Source organism: Onychostoma macrolepis, chromosome 20 (genome assembly GCF_012432095.1).
Source record: "Onychostoma macrolepis isolate SWU-2019 chromosome 20, ASM1243209v1, whole genome shotgun sequence".
Classification (NCBI taxonomy): Eukaryota; Metazoa; Chordata; class Actinopteri; order Cypriniformes; family Cyprinidae; genus Onychostoma; species Onychostoma macrolepis.
Genome location: NC_081174.1, coordinates 12,354,330 through 12,370,178, shown reverse-complemented (window position 1 = coordinate 12,370,178; position 15,849 = coordinate 12,354,330). Strand labels below are relative to the sequence as shown.

The 15,849-nt window shown below is 36.5% G+C and overlaps 1 protein-coding gene and 1 long non-coding RNA gene across 2 annotated transcripts; both read left to right on the top strand.

Annotated features, from left to right (window-relative positions):
* The first annotated feature begins 486 nt into the window (after positions 1-486).
* LOC131527583 (uncharacterized) lies at positions 487-2,337 on the top strand. The gene is made up of 5 exons (XR_009267687.1): positions 487-788; positions 1,244-1,420; positions 1,512-1,601; positions 1,673-1,777; positions 1,955-2,337. It is a non-coding gene; the product is annotated as an uncharacterized LOC131527583 (long non-coding RNA).
* A 4,237-nt stretch (positions 2,338-6,574) lies between these two features.
* gpr132b (G protein-coupled receptor 132b) lies at positions 6,575-13,896 on the top strand. Its single transcript, XM_058754841.1, has 2 exons — positions 6,575-6,823; positions 10,932-13,896. Exon 2 carries the CDS (start codon positions 10,934-10,936, stop codon positions 12,020-12,022), a length of 1,089 nt encoding a protein of 362 aa, XP_058610824.1. The 5' UTR covers positions 6,575-6,823; positions 10,932-10,933; the 3' UTR covers positions 12,023-13,896.
* The last annotated feature ends 1,953 nt before the right edge of the window (positions 13,897-15,849 follow it).

Here is a 15,849-nt window from a genome sequence, read left to right as displayed (position 1 = left end):
CTTTATTTTATGGTGTCCTTGTTACATATGTTACATGTACTAACAATTATATTAACAATAAATTATGCATAATTACATGCAAGTAACTCTAAGCCAAACCCTAATCCTAACCATATGTTAATATTACTCGGTACTTAAATGTATTATTACATTGTAACAAGGACATCTTAAAATAAAGTGTAACCAAATATTATTATCAATGTTAAAAACATTTGTGCTGCTTAATATTTTTTATAAACCATGATACATTTTAGGATTCTTCTATGAATACAAAGTTCAAAACAGGATTTATTTGAAATGGAAACATTCAAATTTAATATTAGAAATGTCTTTACTGACATTTTTTTTATCAGTTTAATCTGTCGCTGCTGAATAACAGTATTCCTTTCTTTCCAAAACCTTTTGAAAAGTAGTGTATATACAGAGTAATTACATAAATATATATAATTATTGTATTATATTTAGTTTGTCTGATTCATTTAATAAATCATTTACTAATTCGTTTTCTTGTATGTATTAATTTCCCACAGTCTCAGAGAGCTTTTAGAAACTTAAAAGTCACACTTAAAAATAACAATATATCTATTTTTTTGCAATCTGAAACCTAACAAGTTTTATTGTTTGATTTTTGAAAAGTTTTTAAATGAATGTCACCTGGTTTTTATATTTCTACATTTTAAAGTGTTTAAATCACCAGATAATTGTTGGGCATCTATATTTCAATCATCTCTTTTCCTCTTCTACAGGGAACCTTTAGCAGCCCTTCGAACATTAGAAAAACTTTCCGGGTAAAATAAGCAGTCATATGTCATCAAATTACTTGTATTTAATTCAATTTGCATTTAATGTTATTGTATAGTTTTATTTTTATTTTAACTTACAGCACCATGAAAAGTCTGGACACACTAACTCGCTCTTTACTATTACTTTTTTTTCAATAGGAAAGTCATTAAAACAATGATCAGTCATTAAAATGGAAATAACACAAATGGAAGTGAATTATGAAGCGACCAAAAACAAATCAGGACTATCATATACTTTAGTTTCTTCAAAGTCATCTTGATTATGACTTTTACAGTATAGTTTTCATATTTGGCTACATATTTAGATGTTTCTACAGTCATTAGAAACACCAATTCATTCAAGTGTGTCTAGACCAATAGAGTATAAATAGCATATGTGCAACTCTTTAATAACAGTCTATGCCAAAGAGTTTCTAAACCATTCGTGTTTGCTGTGGCAGATTTCAGAAAAGCAGTATATTCTCACAGCTCTTGGCGCAAGAGCGAAGTTGAAATCCTGGTTTGATGTGGATAGTCTGTTCAACACCAAAAACTGGCTAGGATACACCAAGAAAAGATCTCCCATTGGCTTTCACAGAGTGGTGGACATCCTGCAGAAGAACAGCGCCCCTGTAAATGTACGTCGGTTTCGATGTTGTAATAAATCTGCTCAGTTTCCTCTTTGCCCATCCCAGCATGCACTTCACTGGGCTTTCCCATGATCTGCAGGTGCTGCAGGAGTATGTGAACCTCATCGACGACCCAGAACTCAAGCTCAGCGTGGCTCTGAAATATAAATGCCATGACGTCGTCATCAATGTGAGTTCCTTCTCGAATCACTGTGCCAGTGTTTCTCAGTGTAAATCACTGCCTTTGTTTTGTTCGTTCAGACATACAGAGACCTGAAGGACCGGCAGGAGCTTGTTGTGTACAGAGAGAAGCTGGAACGGGACTCGCCCGAATACAGGAAGATCCAGGAACTCCTCAATAACGTGGTAAGAGGAAGTGAGCCTCCACTCTTGAGTCATTTGCTTATTAACAGTGAGGAGAAATCTTGAGAAACATCTTACAGTAATTTAGCAGTGTCTTCTACCAGTCACTTCATATGTTGCAATGCAATATTGTGTTTGCGTGAAGTAATTTTTGTTCTTTTTTTTTTTTTGTTACTTTAGCAAATCAGATGGAAAAACTGACACGAGGCAGTGGTGGGCAATGTGTGTCAGAGCTCTCTTTCATAGACAATGTTACACAAAAAAACACTATGAAGCTGCTTAATGTGGAGTTAATCCTGAACAAACACGACTGAGATCCTCACAGCCGTTGAACATTGAACAGTCATTCAGAGGGATTCTTTTGCAAATATATGTGTTCTGTATGATTAAACTGCCAAGTGTCCTTCTGCCAACTCTACAGGTGAACATTTCTAAAGTGGTTGCTGACGATGAACAACATACTGTTTCACCCCTCACACCTTTTTGTTTGCCCGTGTATGAATTTCTGAACATTCCTCACCCTCATTATTTTATATTAAAAAATAATATGATACTGAACTGTTTATACAGATTCCTGGTAAATATCTGACTGTAGATTTGAATAAGATAAAAGGTGTTAAAGTTGTTTTAACAGTACAGATCAGACACGATTACAGGATAACCACACAGTTTCTGTAAATGGAGGCTGATTTATAACCACAAATTGAGTGCACACTAGCAGTATGAGCCGGAAATTCCCCTGCTGTGTCATTTTGAACCATAAAGTAAATTTTGCGTCACATAACCTTCTTCATTGGATTTCCACGAGTTTCAGTTCTTTAAATTTCGTTACTTTCATATATACAGTGGGGCAAAAAAGTATTTAGTCAGCCACCAATTGTGCAAGTTCTCCCACCTAAAAAGATGAGAGAGGCCTGTAATTTTCATCATAGGTATACCTCAACTATGAGAGACAAAATGAGAAAAAATAATCCAGAAAATCACATTGTAGGATTTTTAAAGAATTAATTGGTAAATTCCTCGGTAAAATAAGTATTTGGTCACCTACAAACAAGCAAGATTTCTGGCTCTCACAGACCTGTAACTTCCTCTTTAAGAGGCTCCTCTGTCCTCCACTCGTTACCTGTATTAATGGCATCTGTTTGAACTCGTTATCAGTATAAAAGACACCTGTCCACAACCTCAAACAGTCCAACTCCAAACTCCACCATGGCCAAGACCAAAGAGCTGTCAAAGGACACCAGAAACAAAACTGTAGACCTGCACCAGGCTGGGAAGACTGAATCTGCAATAGGTAAGCAGCTTGGTGTGAAGAAATCAACTGTGGGAGCAATTATTAGAAAATGGAAGACATACAAGACCACTGATAATCTCCTCGATCTGGGGCTCCACGCAAGATCTCACACCGTGGGGTCAAAATGATCACAAGAACTGTGAGCAAAATCCCAGAACCACACGGCGGGACCTAGTGAATGACCTGCAGAGAGCTGGGACCAAAGTAACAAAGGCTACCATCAGTAACACACTGCGCCGCCAGGGACTCAAATCCTGCAGTGCCAGGCGTGTCCCCTGCTTAAGCCAGTACATGTCCGGGCCGTCTGAAGTTTGCTAGAGAGCATTTGGATGATCATATGGTCCGATGAGACCAAAATAGAACTTTTGGTAAAAACTCAACTTGTCGTGTTTGGAGGAGAAAGAATGCTGAGTTGCATCCAAAGAACACCATACCTACTGTGAAGCATGGGGTGGAAACATCATGCTTTGGGGCTGTTTTCTGCAAAGGGACCAGGACGACTGATCCGTGTAAACGAAAGAATGAATGGGGCCATGTATCGTGAGATTTTGAGTGAAAACCTCCTTCCATCAGCAAGGGCATTGAAGATGAAAGCGTGGCTGGGTCTTTCAGCATGACAATGATCCCAAACACACCGCCCGAACAGCGAAGGAGTGGCTTCGTAAGAAGCATTTCAAGGTCCTGGGTGGCCTAGCCAGTCTCCAGATCTCAACCCCATCGAAAATCTTTGGAGGGAGTTGAAAGTCCGTGTTGCCCAGCGACAGCCCCAAAACATTACTGCTCTAGAGGAGATCTGCATGGAGGAATGGGCCAAAATACCAGCAACAGTGTGTGAAAACCTTGTGAAGACTTACAGAAAACGTTTGACCTCTGTCATTGCCAACAAAGGGTATATAACAAATATTGAGATGAAATTTTGTTATTGACCAAATACTTATTTTACACCATAATTTGCAAATAAATTCTTTAAAAATCCTATAATGTGATTTTCTGGATTTTTTTTTCTAATTTTGTCTCTCATAGTTGAGGTATACCTATAATGAAAATTACAGGCCTCTCTCATCTTTTTAAGTGGGAGAACTTGCACAATTGGTGGCTGACTAAATACTTTTTTGCCTCACTGTATATAAATATGTGTGTACTTTATTCAGCTTAAATTTGTAGCTTTGGTATTTGTACAAGACCATAATAGCCACAGGTGAAGCCATTAATGGTCAGTTGTTTCCAAAAAAATAAATAATCTGGTATTTATGACGAACAGTAGAAAAACACATTTAGAAACTAAAATCACAAGTGTCGTATTTATGAACCAATACTGTAAATTTGCTCACCCCATTATATTTATTAAGTTGGATGTACCAAATTCACACTAACTTTCAGTTCATTTGCAAGTAAGACATTTATGTCACACTGTAAAAAGTGATAAGTTGACTTAACTTAAAACAATTGAGGAAACCCGTTGCCTTAAAATTTTTAGGTAAATGATAATTTAAAAAAAAATAAGTTAGTTGAATTGTCAAGTTCACTTAACTTTTTTTTTTTTAATTATTATGTACTTAATAATTTTAAGGCAACGGGTTTCCTCAATTTTTTTAAGTTAAGTCAACTTTCACTTTTTACAGTGTACAAAAAATTTGTTAGAGAATCTTGAAAAACAAAACAAAACAAAAAAAAATCATGGTTTTCTCAGACATGTTAAGCAGCACAAATGTTTTCAACTAATGGCAAGAAATGTTTCCTGAGCAGCAAATCAGCATATTAGAATGGTTTCTGAAAGATCATGTGACACTGAAGACTGGAGGAATGGCTGCTGAAAGTTCAGTGTTCATTTTAAAATATGTTCAATTATAAATCAATTCTTTGAAAATGGCAATGTTTCATAGCATTTTTTGATTAAATAGATGGTGAGCAAAAAAAACTTCTTCCAAAATAAATAAGTAAATGAATAAAAATTTACCAACCCCAAACGTTTTATTTGTAGTGTATATTTCCATCAAACACCAAAATGTCTCAAAATGGACAATTTTGCACAATTTATTGCAAAATTTTTTAAATTCATTTTAATCGAAATATATTTAATGTCATCATGTTTTAAAATTAGCCTGTTCTGTCATTTTACATTTTGAACTAAATTCCAAAACTATTGTTGATAAAAAAAAAAAAAAAATGTAATTAAAGATTTTAAACTTTGTGACAGGTAATGAAACTCTCTTGTAAGATACTCTTACAAATTTCTTGTAGACATCTGAGATGCCCAGAAAAGGTGGAGATGTCTTTTGATGAGAATGTGGGATCATGACAAAAAAAAAAAAAAAAAACCTACACTGACTAATAATTAAATGAATGATCACCTTTAGTTCACTGGAAACTCTTACACACAGAGACATGTCATGGCAATGTTATAGTATATGTTTTGGTTTTGAGATCACTCTGATCTAGACCACAGCAAATTGTTATGAAACTGTCTTTAAACGTCCCCGCACTATTAGAAACATGTGATTCTGTCCCCCGCAATTTTTTGACCCACCGCCAATATTTCCACCCACGTTCTTCGATTTGTTACTTAGATTTGAGTGAACTAACATTCAGCCAATCACAGGCGAGTCATCTCTTGGGCGCATCTGCCATGAGCTTCAAATCTCCCGTTGCTCTCGCGGTTTCATTCATTCACTTCTGTGCTTTTTGGCGGTCTAGCGTAAAATACACCCCAGAAAACGATTACGTCCCCCTAAACACACACAGTAAGTAAGTGTTATGTCGCGATGACACGATTCACGCGATCAAATTTCCATGTTATGATTTAAAAAGCTTATATATATAATTTTTTTTTGGATTTGACATAAAATGTGACATACTTTTAATAAAGTTAGAAAAAAGCCATTACACAGGTAAAAACAAAATTCCCTGTAAATCACTTTAAGGAGTCAAATATTCTCTTAATGGAAGGTTAATTTTTGATCAGAATTTTTGATTATTGATTAGAAGGTGCTCCTAAATTTTTTAAAGTAGAATTATCCGGAGTAGAATTATCTGTGACAGATAAGCAAAAAGTCATCGTGACAGCACAAACTACTGGATGCAGCGCACATTTATCTAGGTTTAACGTTTAAACATTTTATATGCTTGAACTGTTTTATTAGATCTATAGATTTTATTTTAGGCAAGTCCTGATGATTTGAGAAGGCTAAATTGATCAAACATGCTGATCAGCCTGCCGGTCTGCCGCTGGCTGCTTGGTCGTTACTTTAAGAATGAAATAACTTGTTTAACGAACAAAAAAATGCTCCAAACGTTTTTCAAAATTAACTTAATAAAAAAATTAATAAAATAAAATAAATAAAAAAACGAAAAAAACGAAATATAATCACTTTGCCATTTACATACAAAACTGAACTATTTTAATAGCTGAAACTATTTTAATAGCCGTTTTGGGAGAAGGGGGCTCGGGCCGGTAATTCTGATAAAGCTGTCGGACACGGGCCGGGCTAGGGCCTGAGTATCTTGGGCCAGGGCCGGGCTAGGGCCTAAATTTGAGGCCTGTGCAGGGCTCTACCTCAGAGGTTTCTCCTTTTTCATTCATTTTGAAACACCTCATTTGAACCTGGCTGCCACAGAAAGCAGAAGTGCGATGGTCACGTGATCGTGTGTGGGGTAGAGATGTGCGTGCGCGCGCTGCCCTTCATTACACGCGCTGCTCTACTCCTCTGTCGGTGGTTATGGATGAAGAGTGGACACATTCTTAACACCATTTAGAGGTAAGAGCCAAGCGATTTTAGAAAATGTCATATTTTCTTTTACATATTGAGAAGCACCAGTGTTTTTTGGTTTGGTTTGGTTTGGTTTGGTTTTTTAAGACAATCTGAAAACAGGATGTGTGTTTTCACACGTACTATGTAACCTGACTGGCCATGTGTTTTAATTATCTAAAGCAGGAATTTTCAATTTTAACATAAAAAAACTATTTTCTCTGAAACAATTTAATATAGCTTACAATAATAACTTTATTAATAACTAAGACTAATACATTAGATCATCCTTAGCAGATCATTAGTTAGAAAGTTGGCTGATATTGAAATGAAAATATCAGTTTTCTTCTTCTCTGCGGACTAACCTCTAACCCTAACCCTATAATGGAAGTTTATGAGGTTTTAAAAGCATAGATCTAAAGTAATAAATGTCATAATACAATAATAATCATCATTTTTACTTGAGAGGTTTGGTATGGGATGATTTCGGTGTCAGCAGTAAACAAAGGAGTCATGAATATTTAATCAAGATGTCAGTTTAATTTAGACTCAAAAACTATATTATTTTTCTGTTCTGATACATTTGAAATGCATCAATAACAAATAAAATACATTTCAGATAATAAATATTGGTATGTCTGGCATCTTCTTGCTGTATAACATGATGTTTGAGCTTGTTTCTCCCGAATCTGCCTGGAGCGTCTAAAAATAAAGGTCTCACACACTTGACTGAGCATCGCCAGTGTCTTGACACTAATGATACGGGACGAGGAAATAAAAGGTTTCATCTGATCCAAAAGTCACAGTGTCTGTCTTAACACCCGTACAGTGATTTAATGACTATAAGGAGGTCACAGAACACAATGAAGACGAATGCTGTTTGTATTCTTCTCCTCTCTTCACTGTCTTTCCATCAATACCATTATTGCCAGTCTAGCTGTTCTTGTTAGTGTCATTAGGTCAAATTAAGGACTTGCGCTATTTACTTGCCCAATTCTCTGTAGAGTTTATGTGCAAGGTCAGGGCTTTTTCTTAGTGTGAAAAGCAGGAAACGAGTACAAAAAAAGGGAGTGATTCTTAGTCAACTAGTCTGCATAAACCCATATGGGTGGTTTAACTGTCCTGAACTTTAAAAACATCTTACTCAATTACTATATGCCTATTGTATTTTGGTCTCGTTAACCACTCATTTTAAGGTTATGAATTGTCTAGGGTGAGTCCGTTATGCTATGATTCATATAATTTACTAAGCAGCAAATGTGGTTCCTGCTAGCATGTTTCCATTCTGATGCACTTGTTTTTCCCATCTCCCCTTGGATGATGGGGTCTCTATGAATATTTCAGTGGCTGTCTTGTCTAGTTGGGGCAAACGTAGGGAGTGGTACAATGTGCTGTGTGGAGATGAAGGGGAATGGGGATGTTTCACTGTGGATGAGACATGGCAGGAACACTGAAACACTACACTCTTAGACATTTCTGTAATTTCCACAGTTATTTACTGTATATCACCCAGTATAATACTGCAAATTCTCTTTACAGTAAATAACTGTAATACCCTTTGCATCATGGGAATTTTCTGTGACGTCAGACCCCACATACAGAGACTTACTGTATTTTTTACAAATTGCTGTATACTACTGTATTTGCTGTAATGGTCTCTTTGGCGCCATTCTATTGAGGTCGTTTTATTTTCCTCATTTCTTACATTTGGATTGACACAATTTGCCCTGGACCGTGTCTACAACACCGCAACAGCTTGGGACTGACTACTGGATGTGTTACATCGCTTGTAATGATTGGAAAAATCTTTTTGTACTTCTTGTCAGAAACAACGCGAGCGCTTGGAGTACATCTGCATGTCAGAAATATACCGGGACATCACTGTAGATAATATATATAATGGGTTCTATATTGTTGTCTGTTGTCGAGTTGCTCCGCGTCGCTTAACTCATAAACCCGCGAGAGTGGAAGAGCTCCTGAGAGCTCCTGAGAACCTCTGCGCTGTGTGTCGATGCACCTTACGAGAGAATAAGACCAGCAAGCAAGGTAAAAATATATGTATGTTTGTCTGTGTGTTTGTCATATTTTTGCACACCAGTTTAACCCATAGTAACATTTACTCGTCAACATGGCGGTTACAGAACTTTACTATGGTAAACTGCGCTGTCCTTTCAAACGACTTTTGTCATCTTATTGAATTAAGTTACCGAATTAAAATTATTTTTAACGAGCAATGCTTATCCTATATTAGCATAAGGTTAACTAATGTGAAATTTAGTTCAGGTGTTAGTAGTTAATGTTGGCCTATTGAGAAAATAAAATCGTATGTTAGCTAGGTTAAACTAGTTTTAATGGCTAGCTGCCTTTCTAGTTTTAGAATTAGTTTGTTATAGTTTTTAATGGAATTTAAGATTTACTGCATTTTTTTGTATTTGTGTTTGAAAGGCAACTGCAATGAAGCATAAAGAAAGACATGAGCAGGCCAGCCACCCTGAGACTGATAATTCATGGCAAGAGAATAACTATGGTTTTGAGAGATTTGTGTATTCTACAGTATATGAGGTTTGCCTTTTAAAAGTGTGCTATTTCTACATCTTGTTTTTCAGAGAAGACATTTCTGTCACTAACAAAGTGGATGGTGAGCAAAGATGGTGGCCACGTTTTGGAGCAGCACCTGGGTTTTGCAGATGGCTATGTAATCTTTGGCTGCTTGTCTTTTTTCCCGTTATGTTTCTGTTGCCTAAAGATTCTTTGTGAGGATGAATCCAGAGGACACAACATAAAGCATTGCAAAACATCCTAAGACAGGAGAAATGGTGAAGATGCACTGTTCCAGCATTGGAAGTCTGTATTTTTAACTGTTATACATGCGTTTAAATAAAGAATTTGATATTTTGTAATTATTGTGTCTGTTTTAATTGAATGCCAGTAGTACTTATGTAGAGTAAAAATAAAATGAATTATGTATAAAAATTATAACATCTAATGAAATCTATATTAAAATGAATGAATTACAGTAGTATACTGAATAATTGGATTTTATTTACAGTAATTTACTGTAAAAAGCACAGTTTTCAACTGTAAATCAAATACAGTTTGCTACTGTAAATCTTAATTACAGTAACTTACTGGCAACAGTGTTGCCAGTAAGTTACTGTAAAAACCCTTTGAAATGTCTAACAGTGTACATACAGTGTCATGCGGTTAGATCGGAAAGTTTTAGTCTTTTGCTGCTTTTCAAAAGGATCAGGTCAAAGGGAAACTACTTTTATCTGTGCCAAATTGTCACCTTAGTTGTATAATTCAGTGCCTGTGTGCATGTTGATGATTTTTGAATCAAAGCGAGAGTGAAATGTGGATATTAATTTAGATTCGGATCTTTGACAGATACAACCTTTTTGGCAAATACCACATGTAATATACATAAACAGAAGTGAAGAAAAAAAGAGGAAAAAAGTGACTTTGAGCTTTAACATTAACACCTCTGGAAGTATTTTTTATTTTATTTTATTAGACATGCCCAATGTAGTAAAAAATTCAAAACATAAAAGTTGTTATTTAACATATAGTGTGTAGAAACAGGCATTTACCTTTTTAATTTTTTTTTTTTTTTTTTTTTTTAAACGTGTACATTTTTTGGTGTTTTTTGGTTTATTTTTGAAATGTTTTAAAATGTCTATAATTTTAAACTTTTTTTTCCATTTAAATTCTACAGAGCCTTACACATCCTGGAGAAAGAAAAAAAAAGTTTTTTTAAATGTGTACATTTTCTACAGTTTTTACTACCTATACTGTTATACTATTTGTTTAGCTATTTTTTGTTTTGTTTACATAAACTAAAAATGTATTCACATGACTTATTAACTCATTGCCTCGTGCCAAAGATTTAACTCAATTACAATTAAGAGAATGACCTACTACAATGTGGCATGCTATTTAAATAAACAAGGGATCAAAATAGTACAAGGTGGCCACAGTTAAACTAAAATTTGGGAAGATATTATTAAAACATGGCCACAAATTGAGTGATTTTTTTTTTCATCCAATGTCAAGTGTGGGCCTCCCACAGTTGTGTTTCACCCCTCATTCTCATTCCTCTCTTTATTTTTCCTCCCAGACATGATGCATGCATCCACTGTGGCACCGAGCATCTTGACGACCACGAACGAGAGTAAAAATGTGACCTGTGAAATATCCTATGAAGATGACCGCATTCCTCTGATGGTGCTCTACATTGTGGTTTTTATCATCGGCCTGCCAGCCAACTTGGCCACGGTCTACCTCACCCTCCACCAGGTGTGTCGTAAGAACGTCCTCGGCATCTACCTGCTCAGCCTGTCCGTGTGCGACCTCACCTACCTCTTCACGCTGCCTTTGTGGACGGTGTACATCAATCAAAACCACGTGTGGCCCTGGAGCTCCTTGGCCTGCAAAGTAACTGGCTTTGTGTTCTTCAACAACATGTACATCAGCATCTTCCTGCTGTGCTGCGTGTCCATCGACCGCTATGTGGCAGTGGTCTACGCCATCGAGTCTCGCGGTCTTCGCCAGAAACGCATCGCAGCTCTTGTGGCGTTTTCGATCTACATGGTGGTGGGCTTGAGTCACACGCCCGTCTTCATCATGTCTGAAGGCAATGCTGCCCAAGGAAAACGCCGCTGCTTTGAGCCCAGCCAGAGCTCAGCGATAGTTACGGGATTCAGCTACGCTCGCGTTTGCATTGGCTTTTTTATCCCCCTTGCCATCCTGATCTTCACCAATAGAGCCATTCTTGCCAACGTTCAGGCCAGTACTGGCCTCCAGCCTCATCAGAAAGAGAAGGTGCGCTACCTGGCTGTGGCTGTGGTGGCGTTGTTTTTGATCTGTTTCGCTCCGTACCACATTATCTTGCTGTTGCGTGCCATCACCTTCCACTTCCCCAAGCTGCAAGAGAATTGTCACTTTGAACAGCACATCTACACACCCTACAAAATCTCCTTAGGGTTGTCCACATTCAACAGCGCCTTCAACCCCATTCTCTACGTGCTCTCCAGCAACAATATCCGTCAGGAGATCAGAAGAGGCATGGCATCGCTGTGTAACAAAGTCAGCTCGAATCAGTGCTCGACGCACAGCAGCCAGCACAACATGCACAGCTCCAAAAGCAATTCAGACCCCGTCCCAACAAAGGGCGATCAAATGAGAACAAGCTGTCCTACTACATGCTAAAATTTTAGATGCATTGGACATTTTTTTGCTGATAACTTGGAAGAAAGGGACAAATCAAGGTTGTTGCATGATCAATATAACAACAACTTGAAGTTCGACAGATCTTGCAAAAAAAACAACAAAAAAAAACAAGGGAATTTCCTGTTATTACTGTGGTCTTTTCACACCTCCTAATCTACTTCCGTCACAGAATGTTTCTATAACACCCAGTCTGAGCTGCAGCTTCTGAACATCTTGGACTCATATCTAGAGCATATTCTCCAGATTGTGTTGATAAACACTAACTCAACAGACAGGAAGAGGCAATCTGAGTCACTTTTAAAGTAATTCACTTCACGTTTTGTTTTTGCATGGCCTTTATCTAAAATCAATCATACCAAAATAACTGATACTGTGCATGAAAGAAGTTCACAAAACAAAATATTCGCAGAAGTTGAGTATAATTCTCAGAATTTCTGGCCCGATTTTCAGACGCAATGTGGGATAACATTCTATTTACTGATCACAGATTTGGTGCTACAAACTGGGCAAATTATGGCAAATCCAGTGACCGATTTATTGTTGCAGCTCTTTCAGTACTTTGTAAACATGATTTCTGATTCCAGGTGGACTGGTGAAAATGTGCAGCTTCAATCTCATACGGTGTATCAAACCAGCCAATCAAATTAGAGCTTGCTGTTTTGCACTGTCAGAAACAAATGTGCAAAATTTGTACCTTTAGGGGTGCAATGGCTTGACAATGGAACAGAACCCTCAAAAGGACACCTTTGTACTATACTAAGGTGCTAATATGCACCCTTCAGGGGTAAAGAAGCCCCTAAACTGTGCAGTACCTTAGAGTAGTAACATGTACCCTTAATATAGGAATATGTACACTTACTGTTTCAAACGACATACAGCATCACTTTTTTATGTTCTCACAATTTACTGTAATACAGATTCAGTGTTTTGTTTTGTAAATTGAATGTCAGTGTTAAACTGCATGCCGTTTAATGATGACAGTGTTCTTTGGCAAGTTTTTTTAGCACAACCTGATATTGCCAAGTGCAACGTTTTCCTGGGTCAACATATTTTGTTGACCCTGGAACAACATTTTAATCCAAAAATATAATCTTAACCATATTCCTACACCTAAACCTAACCTTACCCATGAATAATCCCTAAAATCAGAGGAACTGATAGATTAATTACAGTGATGTACAAGCACCAAACACTGATTGTAATCCTAAACTTCACAAAAATTATAAACTGGTTCTTGAAATCTGATTGGTTAATCACAATGTTGTTCCAGGGTCAACAAAGATGTTGACCCAGGAACACATTGCACTTGGCAATATCAGGTTTGGCGTTTTTTTATATACAAACATGTTCCCTTAAATTATTATTATTATTTTTTGTGTGTGTGTGTTTATAAGATTTTATAATGGATGTGTTTTGCATTATGATTATTTTTGTTATAATGTTATTTGAATGAATTTCAGGAGAATGGCTTTTGTTAGGTGTTACACTCTTATTTTGCTCGATTTTCCCATTTGTCCTATTTTCCAAGATTTCATTTGTAAACCAGACCATAATAAATTGCAGTCAAGCTTTTTTCATACAGTCATACTGTAAAATAACTGTAAATAAACTCAAGCGAGATTACAAGAGAAGCACACCATTTTTGCTATGAACTTGGCATGGACAAATTATGGTTTTAAGAGTATGATTCTAAAATTACTAAATAAAATATTTCAACAGATACTGAAAAACTTATTGAAAAATGTATGCACAGTGAAATATTTAATAAGTAATAATCTGTCATTTCAGCATTAAATATTGAAAACTATTGGTTTCTGAGGTCTGATGATTAAAATGTGGGTCGCTAAAAACTATCTCTGATGTGTTGACCTATTTGTGTGCTCTTTTAAGTATTAGAGATGTGTATAAAGAAAAAAGAAAAATTCTCACTACTGTAAATCTATTTCTGATTACATGTCAAGCCAGTGTAACAGTTCAGGATCCTTTCTCCTTCACACTTTATGAAAAATGAAGTGAAATGAAGTCATTTTTATGAGTAAAAAATGCATAGGACATTCTTGGTGTTTTAATGCAAAAGCTAAAAGCCAGACAAACACATGGTCATCTGGTATGTCTGCCCTCTCCTTCCACTGTAAACATCATTAATAATTAACTCAGTTACCAAGATAGGTTCCTAATTGGCCCTTCTCTCAATGAATAATTAAGCAGCCAGCAGCTGTCCTCAGCCAATAGCAAACAGTCATCCCATTGGTATCCGCCCCTGTTGTGATGCGCTGGGCATTTGTCTGAGACTGACTGCACTCTTAAAAATAAAGTTTCCAAAAGGGGGTTTTCACAGCGATGCCACAGAAGAACCAGTTTTGGTTCCCCAAAGAACCTTTCAGTGAACAGTTTTAGAAAAGAACCATTTTAGTGTGACCCTTTTGTGGAATGAAAAGGTTCCATGGATGGTGAATGTTCTTTGTGGAATCATTGATGCCAATAAAGAACCTTTATTTTTAAGAGTCTGCGGCCATGCGTTCATAAATTCCACTTGCTACAACACTATATTTCACAAAGAACAATATCTTGTTTCTGTGAAATGTGGCTTACACTAATTCACAGAGTTAGACCGTTCTTTATCTTAGTCCATAGACGATGTACAGTAAAAAGGCAGTGAATTATTAACTTTGTTTGGCCTAAGTCTGACACATTACATTGATCTAGACTGTAGTTCTCTTCAAATCTATAACAAATCCCAAGCGATTGAATGTTTTTCTGTTCGCTCTAATTCTCTGTCTCTTGCTTTCTTTCGTATCCCTCTTGGTATGTTTCATGAAATGTGAATTATTAATGCATTAAGGAAGGAAGGCTCCTCAGAAAACATCCTGTATTCAGGCACTCAGACCTACCTGCCTCTCTCCATCTAGAAATTCATCTTTCAAAACTTATAAATGTTAGTGCCATGAACATCTCATGTAAAATATATCACCTACTATTTCACGTTAAGAGCCGCCAAATCAGTGGCGTATAGCCTAATATCTACTTTATTTCTGCAGTATATGAGTTTTTTTTTTTTTTTTTTTAATACAGGAAATTGCTGTAGCTGAATGTTTTTTATTTCATCCTTTTTCTTTTTCACTGTGCGCATGCCCCTCTCGTGCACACTGAGATATGCGTCTGTAGTAGTAATCGTCGGCTAGCCACGATAGACTATTCCTTTAACATGTATTTTGGAATGAATGAACATATCCTGTAACAGGTACGTCTATAGGAAGTATGGGTCATCATAACGGGAAACAGCCTTTAATTTCAATCTCAGGTGATGACAAGGTCTCGCCCTGAGGCTTGAGTGAGAGATAAAGGGAAAATGTTGATTTAACTTTGCCACTGAAGTATTTAAACAGAAGCTTGACAAAATAGTATGTGTAGTTGTATAATAGTAGTATATCAAATAATATGTATACTAAAAGACATTTTGGGTTCGCACACATTCGTGTTTATTCTCGCGGCTCCATCTACTGGTCATTATGTGAACATGCGAAATTGTATAAAAGCTTTTTCATTGATTTTAATGTGTTCCCTCTTGAACCGCAAAAGCCTGTATACTCTCTGTTTGTGATAATACTACAGTGTTTTAAATTACCTTAAATCATATTCAAATTGACCAATCATATTGTATTGTAAGTGGGACATCACATACACAATAGAATGCAATAATACAGGTACTAGAGTGCCAATACAGATGTATATAGTATTATAACTAATGCCCAATACTGTTCCAGTATTTGACAACATCGTTTAAAAGAAAAGATGAAAAAAGTCCA